The sequence below is a fragment of the Mustela nivalis genome (assembly GCF_964662115.1).
Source record: "Mustela nivalis genome assembly, chromosome: 9".
Taxonomy (NCBI): domain Eukaryota; kingdom Metazoa; phylum Chordata; class Mammalia; order Carnivora; family Mustelidae; genus Mustela; species Mustela nivalis.
Genome location: NC_139028.1, coordinates 105,597,421 through 105,616,723, shown reverse-complemented (window position 1 = coordinate 105,616,723; position 19,303 = coordinate 105,597,421). Strand labels below are relative to the sequence as shown.

The 19,303-nt window shown below is 35.5% G+C and overlaps 1 protein-coding gene and 1 long non-coding RNA gene across 2 annotated transcripts in view; one reads left to right on the top strand and one right to left on the bottom strand.

Moving 5' to 3' along the window:
• The window catches only part of LOC309873033, a 697,683-nt gene that overhangs the window by 61,927 nt on the left and 616,453 nt on the right, over window positions 1-19,303 (bottom strand). The window lies entirely within an intron of this gene.
• On the top strand, window positions 12,781-13,728 carry LOC309873013 (olfactory receptor 4P4-like; the record flags this gene model as incomplete). The annotated part of the gene is made up of 1 exon (XM_082747986.1): window positions 12,781-13,728. Exon 1 carries the CDS (start codon window positions 12,793-12,795, stop codon window positions 13,726-13,728), a length of 936 nt encoding a protein of 311 aa, XP_082604112.1. The 5' UTR covers window positions 12,781-12,792.

Genomic DNA, 19,303 nt, shown 5'->3' with positions numbered 1-19,303 from the left:
CCCCAAACCAGGCAAAGACCCTACCAAAAAGGAGAATTTCAGACCAATCCACTGATGAATATGGATGCTCAGATTCTCAACAAGATCCTAGCAAATAGGATCCAATAGCACATTAAAACGATTATCCACCATGACTAGGTGGGATTCATCCCTGGGTTGCAATGATGGTTCAACATTCACAAATCAATCAATGTGATAGAAAAAATCAATAAAAGAAGAGAGAAGAACCATATGGTCCTCTCAATTGATGAAGAAAATGGATTTGACAAAATCTAGCATCTGTTTCTGATTAAAATGCTTCAAAGTATAGGAATAGAAGGAACATTCCTGAACTTCATAAAATCTATCTATGAAAAACCCACAGCAAATATCATCCTCAATAAGAAGAAGCTCACAGCCTTCCCAAAGAGATCAGAAACATGACAAGGATGCCCACTCTCACCACTCTTGTTTAACATACTATTGGAAGTCCTAGCAACATCAATCAGACAACAAAGAGAAATAAAAGGCATCCAAATTGGCAATGAAGAAGTCAAACTCTCTCTCTTTGCAGATGACATGATGCTTTATATGAAAACCCAAAAGACTCCACCTCCAAACTACTAGATCTCATACAGCAATTTAGTAATGTGGCAGGATGCAAAGTCAATGTACAGAAATCAGTGGATTTCTTATACACTAACAATGAAAATACAGAAACGGAAATTAGAGAGTCGATTCTATTGACTATAGCACCAAGAACCATAAGATACCTGGGAATAAACCTAACCAAAGAGGTAAAGGATCTGTACTGGAGGAACTACAGAACACTCATGAAAGAAATCAAAGAAGACACAAAAAGATGGAAGACTATTCCATGTCTTGGATCAGAAGACTGAACTTTGTTAAAATGTCTATACTGTTTAGAGCAATCTATATTCTAATGTCATCCCAATCAAAATTCCACTGGTATTTTTCAAAGAGCTGGATCAATAATCCTAAAATTTGTATGGAATCAGAAGAGACCCCGAATTGCTAAGGAAATGTTGAAAAACAAAAATTAAACTGGGGGCATCACGTTACCTAATTTCAAGCTTTACTACAAAGCTGTAATCACCAAGACAGCATGGTACTTGCATAAATACAGACACATAGACCAGTGGAAAGAGTAGAGAGCCCATATATGGACCTTCAACTCTATGGTCAAATAATCTTCGACAAAGCAGGAAATAATATCCAGTGGAAAAAGACAGACTCTTCAATAAAAGGTGCTGGGAAAATTGGACAGCTATATGTAGAAGAATGAAACTCAACCATTCTCTTACACCATACACAAAGATAAAAATCAAATAGGATAAAAAACCTCAACGTGAGACAGGAATCCATCAGAATCCTAGAGGAGAACATAGGCATTAACCTCTTCGATATCAGCCACAGCAGCTTCTTTCAAGATATGTCTCCAAAGACAAAGGAAACAAAAGTGAAATTGAACTTTTGGGACTTCTCCAAGATCAAAAGCTTCTGCACAGCAAAGGAAACAGTCAACAAAACAAAGAGGAAACCCATGGAATGGGAGAAGATATTCACAAATGACAGTACAGACAAAAGGTTGATACCCAGGATGTATAAAGAACTTCTCAAACTCAACACACACAAAATAAATAATCATGTCAAAAAATGGGCAGAAGTTATGAACAGACACTTCTCCAATGAACACATACAAATGGCTATCAGACATATGAAAAAATGTTTATCATCACTAGCCATCAGGGAAATTCAAATTATAACCACATTGAGATACCACCTTACACCAGTTAGAATGGCCAAAATTAACAAGACAGGAAACAACATGTGTTGGAGAGGATGTGGAGAAAGGGGAAACCTCTTACACTGTTGGTGGGAATGCAAGTTGGTGCAGCCACTTTGAAGAACAGTGTGGAGATTCCTCAAGAAATTAAAAATAGAAATTCCTATGACCCTGCAATTGCACTACTGGGTATTTACCCCAAAGATACAGCTGTAGGGAAAAGAAGGGCCATCTGTACCCCAATGTTTATAGCAGCAATGTCTACGGTCGCCAAACTATGGAAAGAAAGAACCAAGATGACCTTCAGTGGATGAATGGATAAGGAAGATGTGGTCCATATACACTATAGAGTATTATGCCTCCATCAGAAAGGATGAATACCCAACTTTTGTAGCAACATAGACTGGACTGGAAGAAATTGTGCTGAGTGAAATAAGTCAAGCAAAGAGAGTCAATTATCATATGGTTTCACTTATTTGTGGAGCATAACAAATAACATGGAGGACATAGGGAGATGGAGAGGAGAAGGGGGTTGAGGGAAACTGGAAGGGGAAGTGAACCATGAGAGACTATGGATTCTGAAAAACAACCTAAGGGTATTAAAGGGACGGGGGGTGAGAGGTTGGGGGAGCCAGGTGGTGGGTATTAAGGAGGTTACGTTTTGCATGGAACACTGTGTTTGGTACAAAAACAATGAATTCTGGTAGGCTGAAAAGAAATAAAAAAATGGGGTGCCTGGGTGGCTCAGTGAGTTAGGCCGCTGCCTTCGGCTCAGGTCATGACCTCAGGGTCCGGGGATTGAGTCCCGCATCAGGATCTCTGCTCAGCAGGGAGCCTGCTTCCTCCTCTCTCTCTCTCTGCCTGCCTCTCTGCCTACTTGTGATCTCTCTGTCAAATAAATAAATAAAATCTTAAAAAAAAAGAAATAAAAAAACAAATATTTAGCATTTATTTAGTATTTATTTATTTAAAGGGAATATTGGTAGCATTGTTACAGTTAGTTTTTTTTTCAAGTTTTTATTTAAATTCCAATTAGTTAATGTACAGTGTAATATTAGTTTCAGGCGTAAAATTTAATGATCCAACACTGCTATTCAACACCTCCTGCTCTGGCTAATTTCAAGTGCAGTAACAATTAGATGGAAACAAATGTTCTATTGATGTAATAATGTATTTTGTGTTTGAACACAAGCAAAGGATTTACCTCTAAGCATTGGTATATATTTTTTTGATAAATAGTGTTTGTATTAACTTTATTTTTAATTCTCTAATTTCAATTTTGATTTCCTCTCACTTTTATTAAAAATGTTTCTAAAGTAGCATATATTTTCAATTGAAACTTACCCTCTTATTATTGTTTCATATCTTATCTGCATTGTCATTAGATACATTGCTCTGAACGACTCAGATATTTTGACACTTGTTGAGAATATATATGTGGTATAAAATAGGATGAATTATTTTAAAGATTTTATTTATTTATTTGACAGACAGAAATCATAAGTAAGCAGAGAGGCAGGCAAAGAGAGAGCGGGATGTAGTGTCCCCACTGAACAGACAGCCTGAAGCAGGGCTCGATCCCAGGACCCTGGGATCACGACCAGAGCCGAAGGCAGAGCCTTTAACCCACTGAGCCACACAGGTGCCCCTATTTTAAAAAATTCATACTCAACATCTGATTAGTGTAGTGTTTTTTGTTTGTTTTTGTTTTTGTTTGTTTGTTTGTTTTTCTATGTATCTGGCCACTTCCAACACTACTGTATTTTGGGTGCCTGGGTGGCTCAGTTGGTTAAGTGTCTGCCTTCAACTCAGGTCATGTTCCCAGGGTCCTGGGATCCAGCCTGCCATAGGTCTCCCTGCTCTTCGGGAAGCCTGCAGAGGAAGGCTTCCTCTACCTGCCACTTCCTTTCTTGTGGTATCTCCCTCTCTCCTTCAAATAAGTAAATAAAATAAATCTTTTAAAAATAAAAATAAATTAAAAAACAAATGCAACTACATTTTGGCTGTTCTATCTTTTTCATGCTTTCAGTTACAAGTTTTTCATGCCTTAGGAGTTACATGTATCTTTTGTAAAAAGCACGTATCAATAGACAATGTACAGTCAACAAAAGACATGTTTTAAAATATTCAAAGCAACTGTACTCACAATATCCTTGCAAACGAAATACCTGAATGTCTAGCAATGAAGGAATGGGTCAGTTGTCACATATCCATGCAGTGAGATACCCCAGATCAATGAAAATAATCAGGAAATAGATAAATCATAGAGTCTCATGAACATACTGAGAAAACAGACACAGAAGAGTAAAATCTGCATTACTGATTTTCCACAAATTCAACACTAGGTAAACTTCATCCATATAGATAAAGATAGTGATTACTTTCCAAAGGTGGTCATTTTAAAGAAATATGAAGAGGCCTTCAGGTGTACTGGTAATTTGTGACTTTTTTTTTTTTAAAGATTTTATTTATTTATTTGGCAGACAGAGATCACAAGTAGGCAGAGAGGCAGGCAGAGAGATGAAAGAAAGCAGGCTCCCTGGTGAGCAGAGAACCTGATGCAGGGCTAGATTCCAGGAGCCTGGGATTATGACTTGAGACAAAGGCAGAGGCTTTAAGCCACTGAGCCACCCAGGCTCCCTGTCATTTGTGACTTTTAACCTGATTGCTGATTCCATTATATTGTTCTGCCCATTTATTGATCTACCCATTCTACACATGAAAATGATCTTTATTCTGGTAACAAAGTGGGTCATTTTAAGCACATGCCCTTTCAAACTTTAGACTGACAAATGTCTTATGATGTATTTTCCAAACATAAATCTTGCAATAGATCTGCTTCTTTATTATGGGGTGCCTGGGAGGCTCAGTCATTGTGTCTGCCTTCAGGTCAGGTCATGATCCCAGGGTCCTGGGATAGAGCCCCATATCAGGCTCCCTACCCAGCAAGAAGTCTACCTCTCCCTCTCCCATTCATCCTGCTTCTGTTCCCTCTCTGTTTCTCTCTCTGTCAAATTAAAAAAAAAAAAAATTAAGAAAAAAAAATTTCACTTCCTTATTAGTAACTTCTGAGAAGACAGTTTGCCCAATTTCTCTTTGTTATAAAAGCGCTGTGTCTCAGTGTTCCTAGCAGCAATGGCCACAGTCACCACACTGTGGAAAGAACCAAGAGGGCCTTCAATAGACAAATGGATAAAGAAGATATGGCCATATATACAATGGAATACTATGCCCCCATCAGAAAGGATGAATACCCAACTTTTCTATCAGCATGGATGGGGCTGGAGGAGATTATGCTAAGTGAAATAAGTCAAGCAGAGAAAGTCAATTATCATATGGTTTCACTTACTTAAGGAGCATAAGGAATAACATGGAGAACATTAGGAGAAGGAAAGAAAAAGTGAATTGGGGTAAATCGGAGGGGGAAATGAATCTTGAGAGACTGTGGACTCTGAGAAACAAACTGAGGGTTTTGGAAGGGGGTGGGGATGAGTTAGTCTGGTGGTGGGTATAAAGGAGGGTACATATTGCATGGAGCACTGGGTGTGGTGCATAAACAATGAATTTTGGAACACTGAAAAGAAATTGAAAAAATAAAGAAAAATTAAATAAAAATGGGGTATAAACTCAGCTGAGGAGAGTGGTAATAAACACATTTACTGTGAGAATTTCCACTCCTGAGTACAGGACGGAACTGATGATACAAGTTGTATACACATTGACCACTACTGCTGGGACAAAATGAATCCACAGAGCTTTGTCAGAGATTATGGAATCTCAAGGACACCTCAGTTTATGTCTTGATTCATTTGTGAAGTCACATACTTCACAATTTCCAAAAGAAAATATTATCTTCTTCTTTTGCCATACTGTTTAGAGGTTTACCATATTGTATTATTGGCAGTTTGTTCCTCTTTAGTAAGAATAGTGTGCCACTGTATGGCTCTACCATATTTTGTATACCTATTCTAGCATTGGAATTTTGTCCAGTTAATAGCCCTAGTGAATAATGAAATGTGAACACTCACATACAAGCCTTCTTGTGGACATAAATTATCATTTCTCTTCGATTGATACCTAAGAGTGGAATTCCTGACTTACATGTTGTGTATTTTATTTTATTTTTTTGAAAGATTTTATTTATTTATTTGACAGAGTGAGACAGAGCAAGAGAGAAACACAAGCAGGGAGAGTGGGAGAGAGAGAAGCAGGCTGCTTGTGGAGCTGGGAGCCCGATGCGGGGCTCGATCCCAGGAATTAGACCTGAGCCAAAGCCAGACGCTTAACCAATGGGCCACCCATGAGACCCTTGTTAAGTGCATTTTGAAATATTAAGAAATTGTCAAGTGTTTTCAAAGTGGTAGTGCTACATTATATTTCTACCAGCAACGTATGAGAGTTTCTGTTTCCCTACAACATCACCAAAAACTGGCATTGTCAGTCTTTTTAAATTTATCATAGAGTTGTTCAAAATATTCTCTCATGACTCATACTTTCTGTAGGGTCCATAAAAATAGTACTTTAATGTTTATAACTATATATGTGTATGTATATATATTATACATATATATACATACAATATAGAATAATATAATATATATACACTTCAATAACTCATTGCTATATTCACGGCAGAGTAGTAAGTGCTCTGTACACAAGATCCCACTAAATACTGATAACATCCTGTGTGGTTGGTATTACTCCACCCATTTTTGAGACGTGGACCTAGTGTCAGAGACTTAGGTTAATGATAATAATAACATTAACTATATTTATTAAATTGAATATTTAGTGGCTTTGAATGTTTTTGTAGACATTTGTTGATTTAATCCCCACCACAAACCTGTAAGATATTTCCTGCTATTGATTTTATACTTATTTTATACAAAATGTAATAGAGAAGTTTAAGATCCTGCCAAGATCAAGAAGCTAATTAAGGGCAGAACCAAGATTATTTCAGATTCTAATAGTTAATAATTTTCCTCCAGATTTTTATCCATACACTTTATTGCTATACATAACAACACTGAACTAGTAATCTCATTTATTATAACCATAATAATTATAATTGCTTTAATATTACCTTGGAGGTAAGTGTATATAACACTATTACATTAGCAGACATGCACACACACACACACACAAAACACACTCACACACATCATTTGGCTCAGTACAGACAATTTAAGTTCTCCTGCTTTGTAATATGAGTTTAGCACAATTTCAAGATATAAGCTCAATATATACATAGTTCAATTTCATAGTTTGTATTAGTAACTAAGAAATAGAAATTGGATTTTAAAAAATCCATTTGTAATGTCTTAAAATTGTAAAAAAAAATTAAGAATAAATGTAGCAAGATGTAAAAACGTGTACTCTGAGAGTGAAACATTTGTTAAGAGGATATAAACATCTTAATAAGTAGAAGAAATACTGTTTGTGGACAGATGTCTCAACATTATTAAGAGGTGAATTCTCCACAAAGACTTTTCCGATTCACACTTTCTCAAGCATAATTACAGGAACATATTCAAAACTTTTCCAAACTGCCTTTAAACTCATATGGAAATATGAAGGCCCCAAATTAGGTCCTACAACATTAAAAGATAAAGAATTTGGAGAACTTACATTATCTGATTTCCAACGATGTTACCAAACTGCTGTGTTCAAAATGATGTGGTATTTTCATAAAGATACCAGAGAAGAGCAACAAAGCAGACTAGAGAGCCCAGTAGTAGACCCACACAAATATGGTCCACTAATCTCAGCAAAAGTCTGCAGTCAATTAAGTGGTGAAAAATAGTTTTTGTAAAAAATGAGGGTGGAAATATTGGGCATTTTTACTGCACAAAGCAAACAAAAAAAGGAAGCAGAAATAACTTTCATTTATATTTCACATCTGTACAGTTTTATTTAAAATAGACTTAGAGCTATATGTGAAATGTAAAAGTTAAAAAATGTTTGTGTAAAACATAGGAGAATATCTTCATGACCTTGGATTACAAGAAAAATTTTGTAAACATGTCTAACAAAGGTGTCCCAGATAGGGCCCCTTGGTGGTGGTGAAGTTGGTTGAGCATCAGAATCCAGGTTTAGGCTCAAGTGGTGACCTCTGGGTCCTGAGATAGAGCACCCTTGCTGGACTCAGCACTCAGGGTGCAGTCTGTTAGAGAATTTCTCTCTCTCTTCCTCTCCCCTTCCACCATGCTCATTATTTCTCTCCACTTCTAAAATAAATAAATATATCTAAAAAGTGCTCATAAAAAATGATGATTTGCACTTCACCAAAATTACAACTATGTAGCAGAACTACTATACAAAGAGGGATGAACTAAACAGTGGAGAATGTGAATTAACTCGTGTCCTTCTCTAAGTGTTTTCCACATGTATGCACAGGAGAAGCTTAGATGACCAGTTGTCTCCTGTGGTGGATCTGTGCAGGCTAGCTCTGAAGGACAGCTTGGTCAACACTGGACATTACGCTGGTGTAGACAAGCTCTAAATCACTGGGCTATCATGTCCTTTAAGACGAAGAGCTAGAATCCCTCACTTTCTTAGGGTTATTAAACATCGGCCCCAAAGGTGTAGGCAGATGAAGCTGAGTCTAAACCACCTGTGACTAGCCAGTGAGCCGAAAAGTTACCAGATGGGAAACACATTGAAGGCTTTGCTGTACTTGGCTCTTTCCTCTGATTTCTCCACAATTTTTTTTGTATTTCTTCCCTCCCAAATTATGGAGAAGATTTGTTTCACTCTTTCTTTTTTCTTTTTTCTTTTTTCTTTTTCTTTTTCTCTTCCTTTTTCTTTCCTTTTCTTTCTTTCTCTTTCTTTCTTTTTCTTTCTTTCTTCTTTTTCTTTTGTCTACCATTTTCCAACATCTCATGCATCAATGTTAACATCATATGAATTATAATATCACAAATCACTGATTTCATTTATCTACCTGCCCTGCACACCAAAGATCTTGATAATTTCAAAAAAGAACAACAAAAACAAAAAGGACTCTTAGTGGTTTTCTTTGGTGCTCTTGTCCTACCACATTACTAATATTCTGAAAGCAAACCTGATACTATTATTACTACAATTTCCCTTCTATCCTTCAGAACTCTGGAAGAGCACACAGCAGTCACACTGTATCTTTGTGGGCCTTCAGGGAAAATGGGTCAATTTTTTTTTTCCCCCATATAGGCAACTGTGGATCATTTATACCCAAGAGTACCAAGCACATCTATGTGATGATGGCTTTGCAACACTTGGTCCAAGACCTGTCTAGAAATGCCTTTGGGGATATAATTACATAAAGATTTCAAAAACTTATTAATTCTTACATTGCCTCATGTTTGTATTCTGTTCTGCTGAACTAAATTGTCTTCAGGCATAAACATAAAATAAAGGGATGAATCCTAGGTCCTATATACTTGCGTTAGTTTTGCAGGCATATATATAATCCATTTTGCTTATTTTCTTCCTGAGCTATCATTAAGCAGCTAAATCAGGTTTTGTAATTCGCAGCCCACTTCCCGAGGGATGAAGATCTACTTCTTGCTTCAAAGAGTCTTACTGAATATTGGAAGTACACTTCCCTTGTAAATTGTAGAAGGTTTATGATTTGTTGAAATTTTCAAAATATTTGCAGAGAATTCATGTGGGTGTGTTTGAATTCCAGGTTTGTAACTCTCTGCAGTGGATTCCAGGTTTTGGTACTAGAGACAAACTGGCAGAGTGAGTATTTGAAAATGAAATGCTTCCTGATGCAGCCCCAAATCTAACCAGACAGTCACTTGTATCTTATGGTTAGTCAATTATTTTGTCACCTTGGTTTGTGAAGGTTCCCACCATACATGTGGAAGAATAATTGCATTATTCTTATTTCACTTCTATATAATTTCATTTGAAAGCATATAAAATCCTTTGAAGCATACGTGAGTTTAAATGGCACATTAGCTATAAGCAAAATTCTGCCTTTGTGCAGCAAAAGAGTAGAGTTAGATAACCGATCTTCAAGTAGGCAGTGAATTTCATTGTTTCCCCAACTCTTGAATAAAGGCCGTCTTCTGTACTCTGACTAAGAAATGGACAGTGTGTACTATAACAGAATTTCTTATATTTCAAAACATCTGCCTTCCTAAAATAGAGTAGTTTCATCTGAGCCAACCATGGTAAGTTATAGCACCTTACATTCTGTTATACTAAGGGAAAGTTTGAATGTGTAGTAGATACTTTTATCTAAATATGACAGGTTCTATTCATTCATAAACAGCAAAATACAAAGGTACACATAAGTTTTATTCAATGATATCAAAAGTAAGCATTTGCATACCTTTTTGTAGAGAAAAAATTAGAATAGTGATTAGCATTAAGGAACGGGTTAGGATAACCAATGGATTATGATAGTAACAGAATTTCAGTAACAGATTGTTCAAATTGGAGTTTATCATGATCATACTTGGTAAACCCATATTATGTATGCTCTTTTTTTTTATTTTCTTTATTCTTCCCTTGATTCTGTGTGTGTGTGCATGACAATCTGTGTCCTGAAATAGTCACTCAGAGAGGAAAGACTGTGAAAGAAAAATGATGGTTTTGAGCCACACATGTCACTGGCTATTTCACATTAGCTCATGTATCCTCACTAAAATTCTGAATTTTGGATTGATATCTTAGTTGTGAAATGAGAAAGAGGAGACCTAAAAAGATGAATCCATTTGCTCAAGAATCACACTGCTCAGTTTATTTGAAATGCCTCAACGCTTCTACATCTTTTCCTGTTTCTGCTGTTTCAACCCCTTGTTCAGTGGTTGCCTCAAGTTCTTTATTTACCAATTGTGCCTTTAGTTTTTCCATGGGTGGGGTCCTAAGTATCACTGTATTGCTTCATGAGAGTAAGTCTCCTCAATTGACTTTTCCCTCTTCCTTTATACCTCTCCTAACAGCACTGATCATAGGGTAACTTTCTTCAGAATACAGACTGGGGTTTTGTACTATTGGAGGTGAAATTCCAAAGATGATCTAGAATACAAGCAGGAATCCTGCTTGTATCCTCAGTTTTTGTAAAACTGAGGGCAATTTATTTCCAATGTTTTAGAATCAGCAAATCCTAGAATACATTTATTCTTTTCTGCTCAGAGAAGGACTCAAAAGAGTTTTTCCACACTGTCCTTCATGACATCCCTCTCACTGCTCTCCCATGAATGACAGCCCCAGACTGAGGGGCTGTTTAGTAATTAGGTATATCTGAAATATCAATGCTGTTTCTACCTCATAAACAAAGATTTCTATTCGTTGCAATAAGCGGAATATTGGTCACTGATTCTCACACCCTAAGTATTCCTTAGTTATAATTACCTGCTGAACACTCTGCGACATAATTGTTTTATTCTATTAATTAAAGGAGGGCAGGGATCCTTGACCCTGAAAGCAAAGTAGGAACAAATTGAAAATTTGTCTATTTATGAGGTTAAAATTTTGAATAGTAATTTAAAAGAGAATTGATGTCTTATGGTACAGAGTATTCTGAAAATGCCATAGCTGTCACTTATTTGTCATCTAAAATCTTTTTAAGGAATATCAATAACATAGATACTAAATCTGGGAGTTTCTACAAATGGTGGTTGCTAAATCATATTGTAGCATTTTGTATTTTAACTAGACATCTGGGGGCCCAAATATATCTGTCACTTGAGCAGACTACCGTAGAAAGTAGGCTACCTTTGTAAACCCACTAGAATCAGATACTCCCTCTTCAGTGAGTAAAATAGCTCTTGGATGGTTTCTTTTGATCCCACATTCATTTTACACTGATTAAATGATGATTAAATAATACATTGGACACAAAGATGTGAATTCCTTAATTTTTCATTTATTCCTTATTACAAAAAATATCACTGAGTTCTGACTCAACGGAAAGAGTGTCTTCAAGTTACTTTCAGTACCATCCCCTTTTATTGGCATTTGATCTTTAGATTCTATCGCAATATGAAATTTTCTGACAAATCCATGACAAGGGCATAATTCAAAAATATATGGGAGTTTGACAATTTTATCTTTCCTTTATCAATTGCTATCACAAACTTTAATGACAACATATATTTTTGAAATATTTAACTCATGAAACATAAATACAGCAGATGAATGGGTTTCTTGACAATTTTATCTTTCCTTTATCAATTGCTATCACAAACATTAATGACAGCATGTGTTTTTGAAATTGCATTTAACTCATGAAATATAAATACAGCAAATGAATGGGTTTCTTGAATATTTTTCAGGATTTCAGTCATTAATTGATATTCTCTCTTTTGCTGTATTGTTTTCTCCTGCTCTTTGCTTTTTACTGTGAGAGCAACTCCATTGATTTAATATCACCCATTGACAATAGCTGACCTGGTAGGAAAGTATAGTATGCTCAACATGACTTATAATTCAATAGTTCAAACAAATGCACATTTCCTCAGGATTTATTCCCAGAAAAGTAAGGCCATTTCCAGAGATCATTTTAAAAGAAGGAGGATGATTTTATATGTAAGTTATAAAAATTAGGAAATACGGGCGAAAAAAAAAAAAACTTTCCTTGTTTTAGACTTAATAATGTGATTAGTATTTCTTTATTAAAAGTATTTATAAGAACATTAATAAATATTCATAGGATTAAAGTATTTATAACATTAATAAAGTATTAAAAGTATTAGTCATACTAATTAAAATATAATAATAGCAATAACGTGTTTTCAAAATAGTATTTAAATATTTAAATAATTACTAAGTAATAGTGATAAAAACATAATTATTCTCATTATTGACATTATAACTATTTCATGATAGATTTACAAAACAGCATAATTAGAATAAGCAGCTCACTTCCATAAAATTATTCTAAACACTAATTATGAAAATATACATTTAAAAAATTTATATATAGTATTGCTACAGTTAATATTAACTTAGAATTATCCTTTTTACTTTCAGAAATACAAGTACTTATGGAAGCCTACACAAAAGCCAAATATATGAAAAACCAGAGAAACATCTCAGAATTCATACTTCTAGGACTTTCATATGACCAGAACATAGAGATATTTTGCTTCGTGCTCTTCTTATTCTGTTATGTTGCCCTGTTGGCAGGTAACCTTCTGATCCTTGTCTCCATTCGATGCAGTTCCCTTTTTCACCAACCCATGTACTACTTCCTCATCCACTTATCCTCTATGGACATCTGCTATACCTCTACAGTTACACCCAAGTTAATTGCTGATCTGTTAGTGCAAAGAAAAACCATCTCCTACAGTAATTGCATGTTACAGATCTTTACCATGCACTTTTTTGGAGGCATTGAGATCTTCATTCTTACTGCCATGGCCTTTGATCGCTATGCTGCCATCTGCAAACCCCTCCACTATGTGATTATCATGAACAGGAAAAGATGCCACCTCCTAGTCTTAGCTGCTTGGGCTGGTGGGGCCATCCATGCCTTACCTCTGTTTTCTACTGCAATTGGTTTGCCCTTCTGTGGTCCTAATGAAATCGATCACTACTTCTGTGATGTTTTTCCTTTGCTAAAGGTGGCCTGTACTGATACCTACATCACTGGTGTCCTTGTGGTTGCCTTTTCAGGTATGATTTCCTTAGTAACCTTTATTGTCTTATTTGTTTCTTATGGGATAATATTGTTCACTTTAAGAAATCTCTCAGCTGAGGGAAGACGCAAAGCCCTCTCCACCTGTTGGTCTCATGTCACTGTGGTCATCTTATTTTTTGGGCCTGCAATCTTTATCTACCTTAGACCACCTACTACTTTTCCTGAGGACAAAATATTTGCTCTATTTTACACCATCATCGCTCCTATGTTCAATCCCTTAATCTATACTCTGAGAAATTCAGAGATGAAAAAAGCAGTGAGAAAGGTTTGGTGCTCATCATTGTTTTCAACGGAAGCACACTCTTAATTTGAAGAAGTTCATTGACGAATCGACTCTGAGAAAGAAAAGAGGAAGATGTGAATGAAGAAGGCAGGGACTAGATCATGGGGGTTATGGACCATCACTGATATGAGGGAAATGAATGGATGCAATAGGACCAAAGGATTTAAGTGATCATTGAACAAGTACTGATGCTTGCCTACCAAAATTAATTGTGAAATAAGTTAATTTTGAGGGGTATTAAGATGATATAGGTAGGAGAAAGTTCATTTAAAAAAAGTTGAGCCAAAGCAAATAAATCAATGATATATTTTTAGTGAATTATAAAGGGAAATATCTTAATGATAGTTTTCTTAATACATTGCACTTAGAGGCCAGACCACACAGTGATGGACGTTCTTTGGTAGTTCAGAAGTTGTAATGTTAAACAACAACAACAACAATAATAATAAACTGAAACAATTAATTTAAATTTCTGAATATTATTTCCAAATATTTAGAGTAGAATCTGTTATCTTTCTTTTAAGAATTTTTTTTTTTTTTTTTTGAGAGAAAGAGAGAGAGCGCACATGAGTGAGCAGGAGCAAGGCTTTGGGGTGGCAGGGTAGAGGGAGAGGTAGGAACAGACTTCCCACTGAGCAGGGGACCTGATGCAGGGCTCCATCCAAGGACCCTGGCAACTTAACCAAAGGCTCAGCTTTTTACAGAACTAAAATAATTTAGCAATCCCACTCCTTAGCATTCACCCAAAGGAGTTAATAACTTATGTCCACAAAAAAAAAAAAAAAAAAAAAAATGCACATGCATACTTAACAGCAGCTTTATTCACAACTGTCCATACAACTGAAAGCAGCCAAGACGTCCTTCAGTAGGTGAGGATAGATCAGTGCAACATCATACAGTGGAGTATTACTCATTGCCAAGAGAAATGAGCTACAGGCCATGAAAAGGCTTGAAAGCCCTTCCAATGTGTTCCTCATGGTACTTGCATTCAGCTCTATCCCAGATATGAGATTCTTCTTGGCCTTCCCTGTCACTAACTTTCTTGTTTCATGTCTGACTAACTAGACTTTTAGGAGCTCAATGTCCAGCTCATAACCAGGTTCAATGATAATTATTGAATGAATAGATGAGCCAATAGCCACAAAGGTATTGAAATGATTGTGTTTTCTGCACACTCTTTTTCACCCTTGGTCTTTCTTATAAATCCTCTCCTGGGAATCCTCTAAGGTAACACATGCATATTCATTCTGATGATTCCCTTTCAACTTTTGTGCCCCTTTTGGTGTGTTTTCATCTAGGAAATCTTCCTGACCCCCCTGGAATTTGCTGTGTGTCTCTCAAACATGCTTGACCCTGTGCTGTCACTACTGTGTGTCACTATCACAAGGCTATTTTTATTTTTGTAAAAAAATATTGATAAATTTCAATTGATAGTTATGAGTTTAAAAGACTTTAACAAATGATGAAATAAAAGAAAGTACTCTGCTTTTACCATGTCATTCTATGTTTTCGATACAATTCCAATAACAATCTCAACAGTATTTTTAAAGAAATTAACAATTCCATTCTGAAATTTATATAAAAATATACAAATTCAAAGGAATCTCGAAGTTTCACACACACACACACACACGCACATACACACACACAGAATATAGTTTGGATGCTTACTCTATTGAAATTCAAGAATTGCTATTAAGCTGCATAATCAATGTTGTGTGGTATTGGCACAAAGGTAGACACTGAGACCTTGAAACCAATAGAATGCCCAGAAATAGATCTAATTATATGAATTTTTATACAGATGTCAAGTAATTCAATGGGTAAAATATAGACTTTTCCACAAATTATACTGGATCTATTAGATATCCATATGAGGAATAAAAATCTAAACCACAACCTCACCTCATACCATATATACAAATAAACTTAAAATGAGTGTGAGGTCTACATGTTAAAGCTAAATCTATAGAAACTGCCAGAGAAATTTTTTTTTTTTTTTTTTTTTTTTTTTTTTTTACCTCGGGAGTAGACCAATATTCATCAGATACAAAATAATCATGAACCATAAGAAAAAAAAATAAGATTGGAATTCATCAAAGTTTTAAAACTCAGAGCTTATCAGGTAATAACACTTTGAAAAATGAAGAGGCAATCCATGGATAAGGTGAAAATTTTATAAATATACATAACATATATGTGACAAATACTTGTTTTATATGTAAAGAATATTTAGAACTTAGTAATAAGGAAACCAGAACCCATTAGGTTTCAATATTATGCAAACTACATGAACAAAAATGTACAAAAGAAGGTATATAAATGGATAATAGTAAGATGAAAGAAAATCTCAACATCATCAGTCATCAGAGAAAACAAATTAAAACCACAATACATCACCACGGGTCTCCTAGAGGAGACAAAGGAAGGAAAGGAAACAACTGCGGAAAGGGAAACAACAAAGGAATCAACAGTACTAAGTGACAAAGTTATAGAACAATTGGGACTCATCTTGTGTTTTGATCTGCCTCCACAGTTTCAATGGTGCCTAGTAATCCATGCTGAACAAACCATGAATTCCAAAGATAACCAGCTGGGAGCTTCTTAGAGATAGTTTTTACTTCCTATCTCCTAGTGATTGTGAAAACCAACAAACAAAAACAGCTTTTGGAGTCAAGAACCTTAAACTTCCAGTCATTGGTTTCATGCTCTCACGGCTCTAGCTCTCAAGCAATCTGTAGCAGGTTCCAGAGAAGTTGTATTATTGCGGAGGAGGCAGAAGTTCTCTCTGTGACCTGAATCAATAGGTAACTACATCACAGGTCACCACACTGGAATTATGCCATTTTTCTACTTGCTTAACATTCCGCTTTCTTAGAAGCTCAGGTTCATTTAGAAAAAGGGTATTCCTATGTCTTTGAATTCCAAGTATGGGGCATGCAATTCCCTATTCACAACTGGATGTTTGTCAAACATGTCTCTTCAGCACGGTTTCTAAGATAAATCATTTCTATCAGAGGAGATAGTTAATTCCTGGGAGAAAAAGTAACAACACCATGACAAGGTCCTTAAACCTGTGGAAAACTCTTTAAATATGCATGCACTATAAGGTAAATGTGATTTTTGTTGATTCCATTTGCAGAGCAAGATTCATATGCTCAGAATGACCCATTTGAACGTGTTTATCTATACATCTTGCTTCTTCCCTATGGGGCCAGAGCCATCTGTAGATGACGTCTCCATATTTTTTTCCAAAATAATCCATTCTAAATTAAAATCCCAAGTGTTCTGTAAAAACTTCCTGAGGCTTTAGGCTAAAAGGGAAGCTTTTGATTGATAAAAACACGTTCTTTTTTTTTTTTTTAAGTTTTTATTTATTTGACAGAAAGAGATCACAAGTAGGCAGAGAGGCAGGCAGAGAGAGAGAGAGAGAGAGGAGGAAGCAGGCTCCCTGCTGAGCAGAGAGCCCGATGTGGGACTCGATCCCAGGACCCCGAGATCATGACCTGAGCCGAAGGCAGCGGCTCAACCCACTGAGCCACCCAGGCGCCCCGATAAAAACACATTCTTAAAAACTTGATTTGGTATTAAATTATTTGACTAGTCTCCTACTGGGTGTGTCTTATCTTTCATATTGAAAGTTAGCTATCTGAGAGGAGGTCAGTTTGAAGATGGGATTATTTCTGAACACCTCCAAACATCATTAAGATCTTCTAAGCCTGTAAGGTAAGTGTTCAGTATTGTTGATGCATCTTAAATATTGTTGTCTCCCATATATATTAATCATTGTTTCAGTCCCTTCCAATATAGTATTCAAGTATTCCATCCTCACCCCATTTCTTGAAAAGATAGTTGGTAAATATCATTCACCTAAACTGACAGAAAAAAAATTGAAACTCAAGGAATTGAAGCCAATTGTAGGACCCTGCTCTTTGTCACCAAACAGCATGCTTTTGCCATGAGACAGCTAGTTTAATAATCTAGACTAATCGTGAGAATGAAAACACAATGGAAATACACTTCTCACACAGAAGAGATATAAGTACAAATAACAAATGATACATAGCATCAGCTGTGTTATCCGATCATGAATGGAAAATTCTTTCTGGTCACAAAGGCTACAGATAATTGAGTCTGTGTGCCTTCTTTAAAAGTAGAATTGGAGAGGATTCTTCCTGAACTTCTTGCACAACTAAATGATTGCTTAATTATCACTCAAAATATCAATAATTCCTATATCCTAGGTGCCTACACAGTTACAAAATAGATGAAAGTCCTCTGTGCATATGACATGGTGGTGATGTGTTTAAATAGTTTTCCTTAAACAATTCTCATAAACACTTTGGGATGGAAATGGTTAATCTTGCTTTATAGATGAGAAAAGAAGGATGTAGTGTTGGAAAGGTACTGCAGATTAAAGCAGATGCTAGTGGAAAACCAGAATCCTAACCTTGTCTTTTTGAGTTTCAGATGAAAGCACTTAGCCACAGTGGAAATCCTTTTCAACATTTAACACATGGCTTGAAAACTTGACTGAAAACTAAAAGAACAAAAACAAAAAAAGAAATAAACAAAAACAGAAGGTTTGATTTGGAGATGGATTATACTAGGGAGAACTAGGTCTGAAGTAGAAGTCAAGTTAGAAAGAACTTTCAATGAACACAGTACCGTATTTTTAATTTTTATTTGATTTTCTTAGTTTTGATTGTTTTTTTTAATTTGATAACTGGGAGTTCAAGCATGTGTGTGTGTCCTAATGAAGTTGTGCTATAGACACTGGCCTCCAAAGTAGTAATAAAGCAATTATAATTATTGTGGTCATATAAAAAGATTACTAGTTCAATGTTGTTAATGATAATAATAATGTAGCACATGGGTAATAATTTGAAGAAGAACCATGAAGAAGTATAATCTGAGCTAATCGTAGTTCTTGTTCTTTATTAGCATCTTGATCTTGGCAGGATCCTTACCTCTTCTATGTTTCTATTACTTAACATATAAAATAATTGTCAAAACAAGAGCTGGAGTTATCTTACAGGTTTGTGGTGGGGATTAAATCAGCAAAAATCTTCAAAAAATCTGAAGCCCACTAAATACTCAATTTTAGTAAATATTGTTATTGTTATTATTACCATCAAACTAATTCTCTGACACTGAGTCCTCATCCCAAAAAGGATAGAATAATACCAAACAAATGGGATGTTATCATATTTAATGAGATCCTATTTATACAACACTTGCTATTATGACATGAACATATTAATCAATTATTTCAGCCTCTCTCTCTCTAAATATATATGTATATAATTATCAAATATAATATTGTATATAAACAATAAGCATTATTAATTATTTTTATAGTAGCTTTTGTATACCTTACATACCCACAACCAATACCTTGTTACAAATCCTAGGTCAAGTATTATAAATAATCTCTTAATTGGGGTTTCTGTCTCTGACTTCTAACTCCTTACTAAAAACTCACCCCACTTCATCCAACACATAAAGATCTTTATTAGAATTATATCCCTTATTATCTCTCATATTATTATCTCTTATCTCCAAATTCCCCTTCACTTCTCCATGTATATTCTCACTA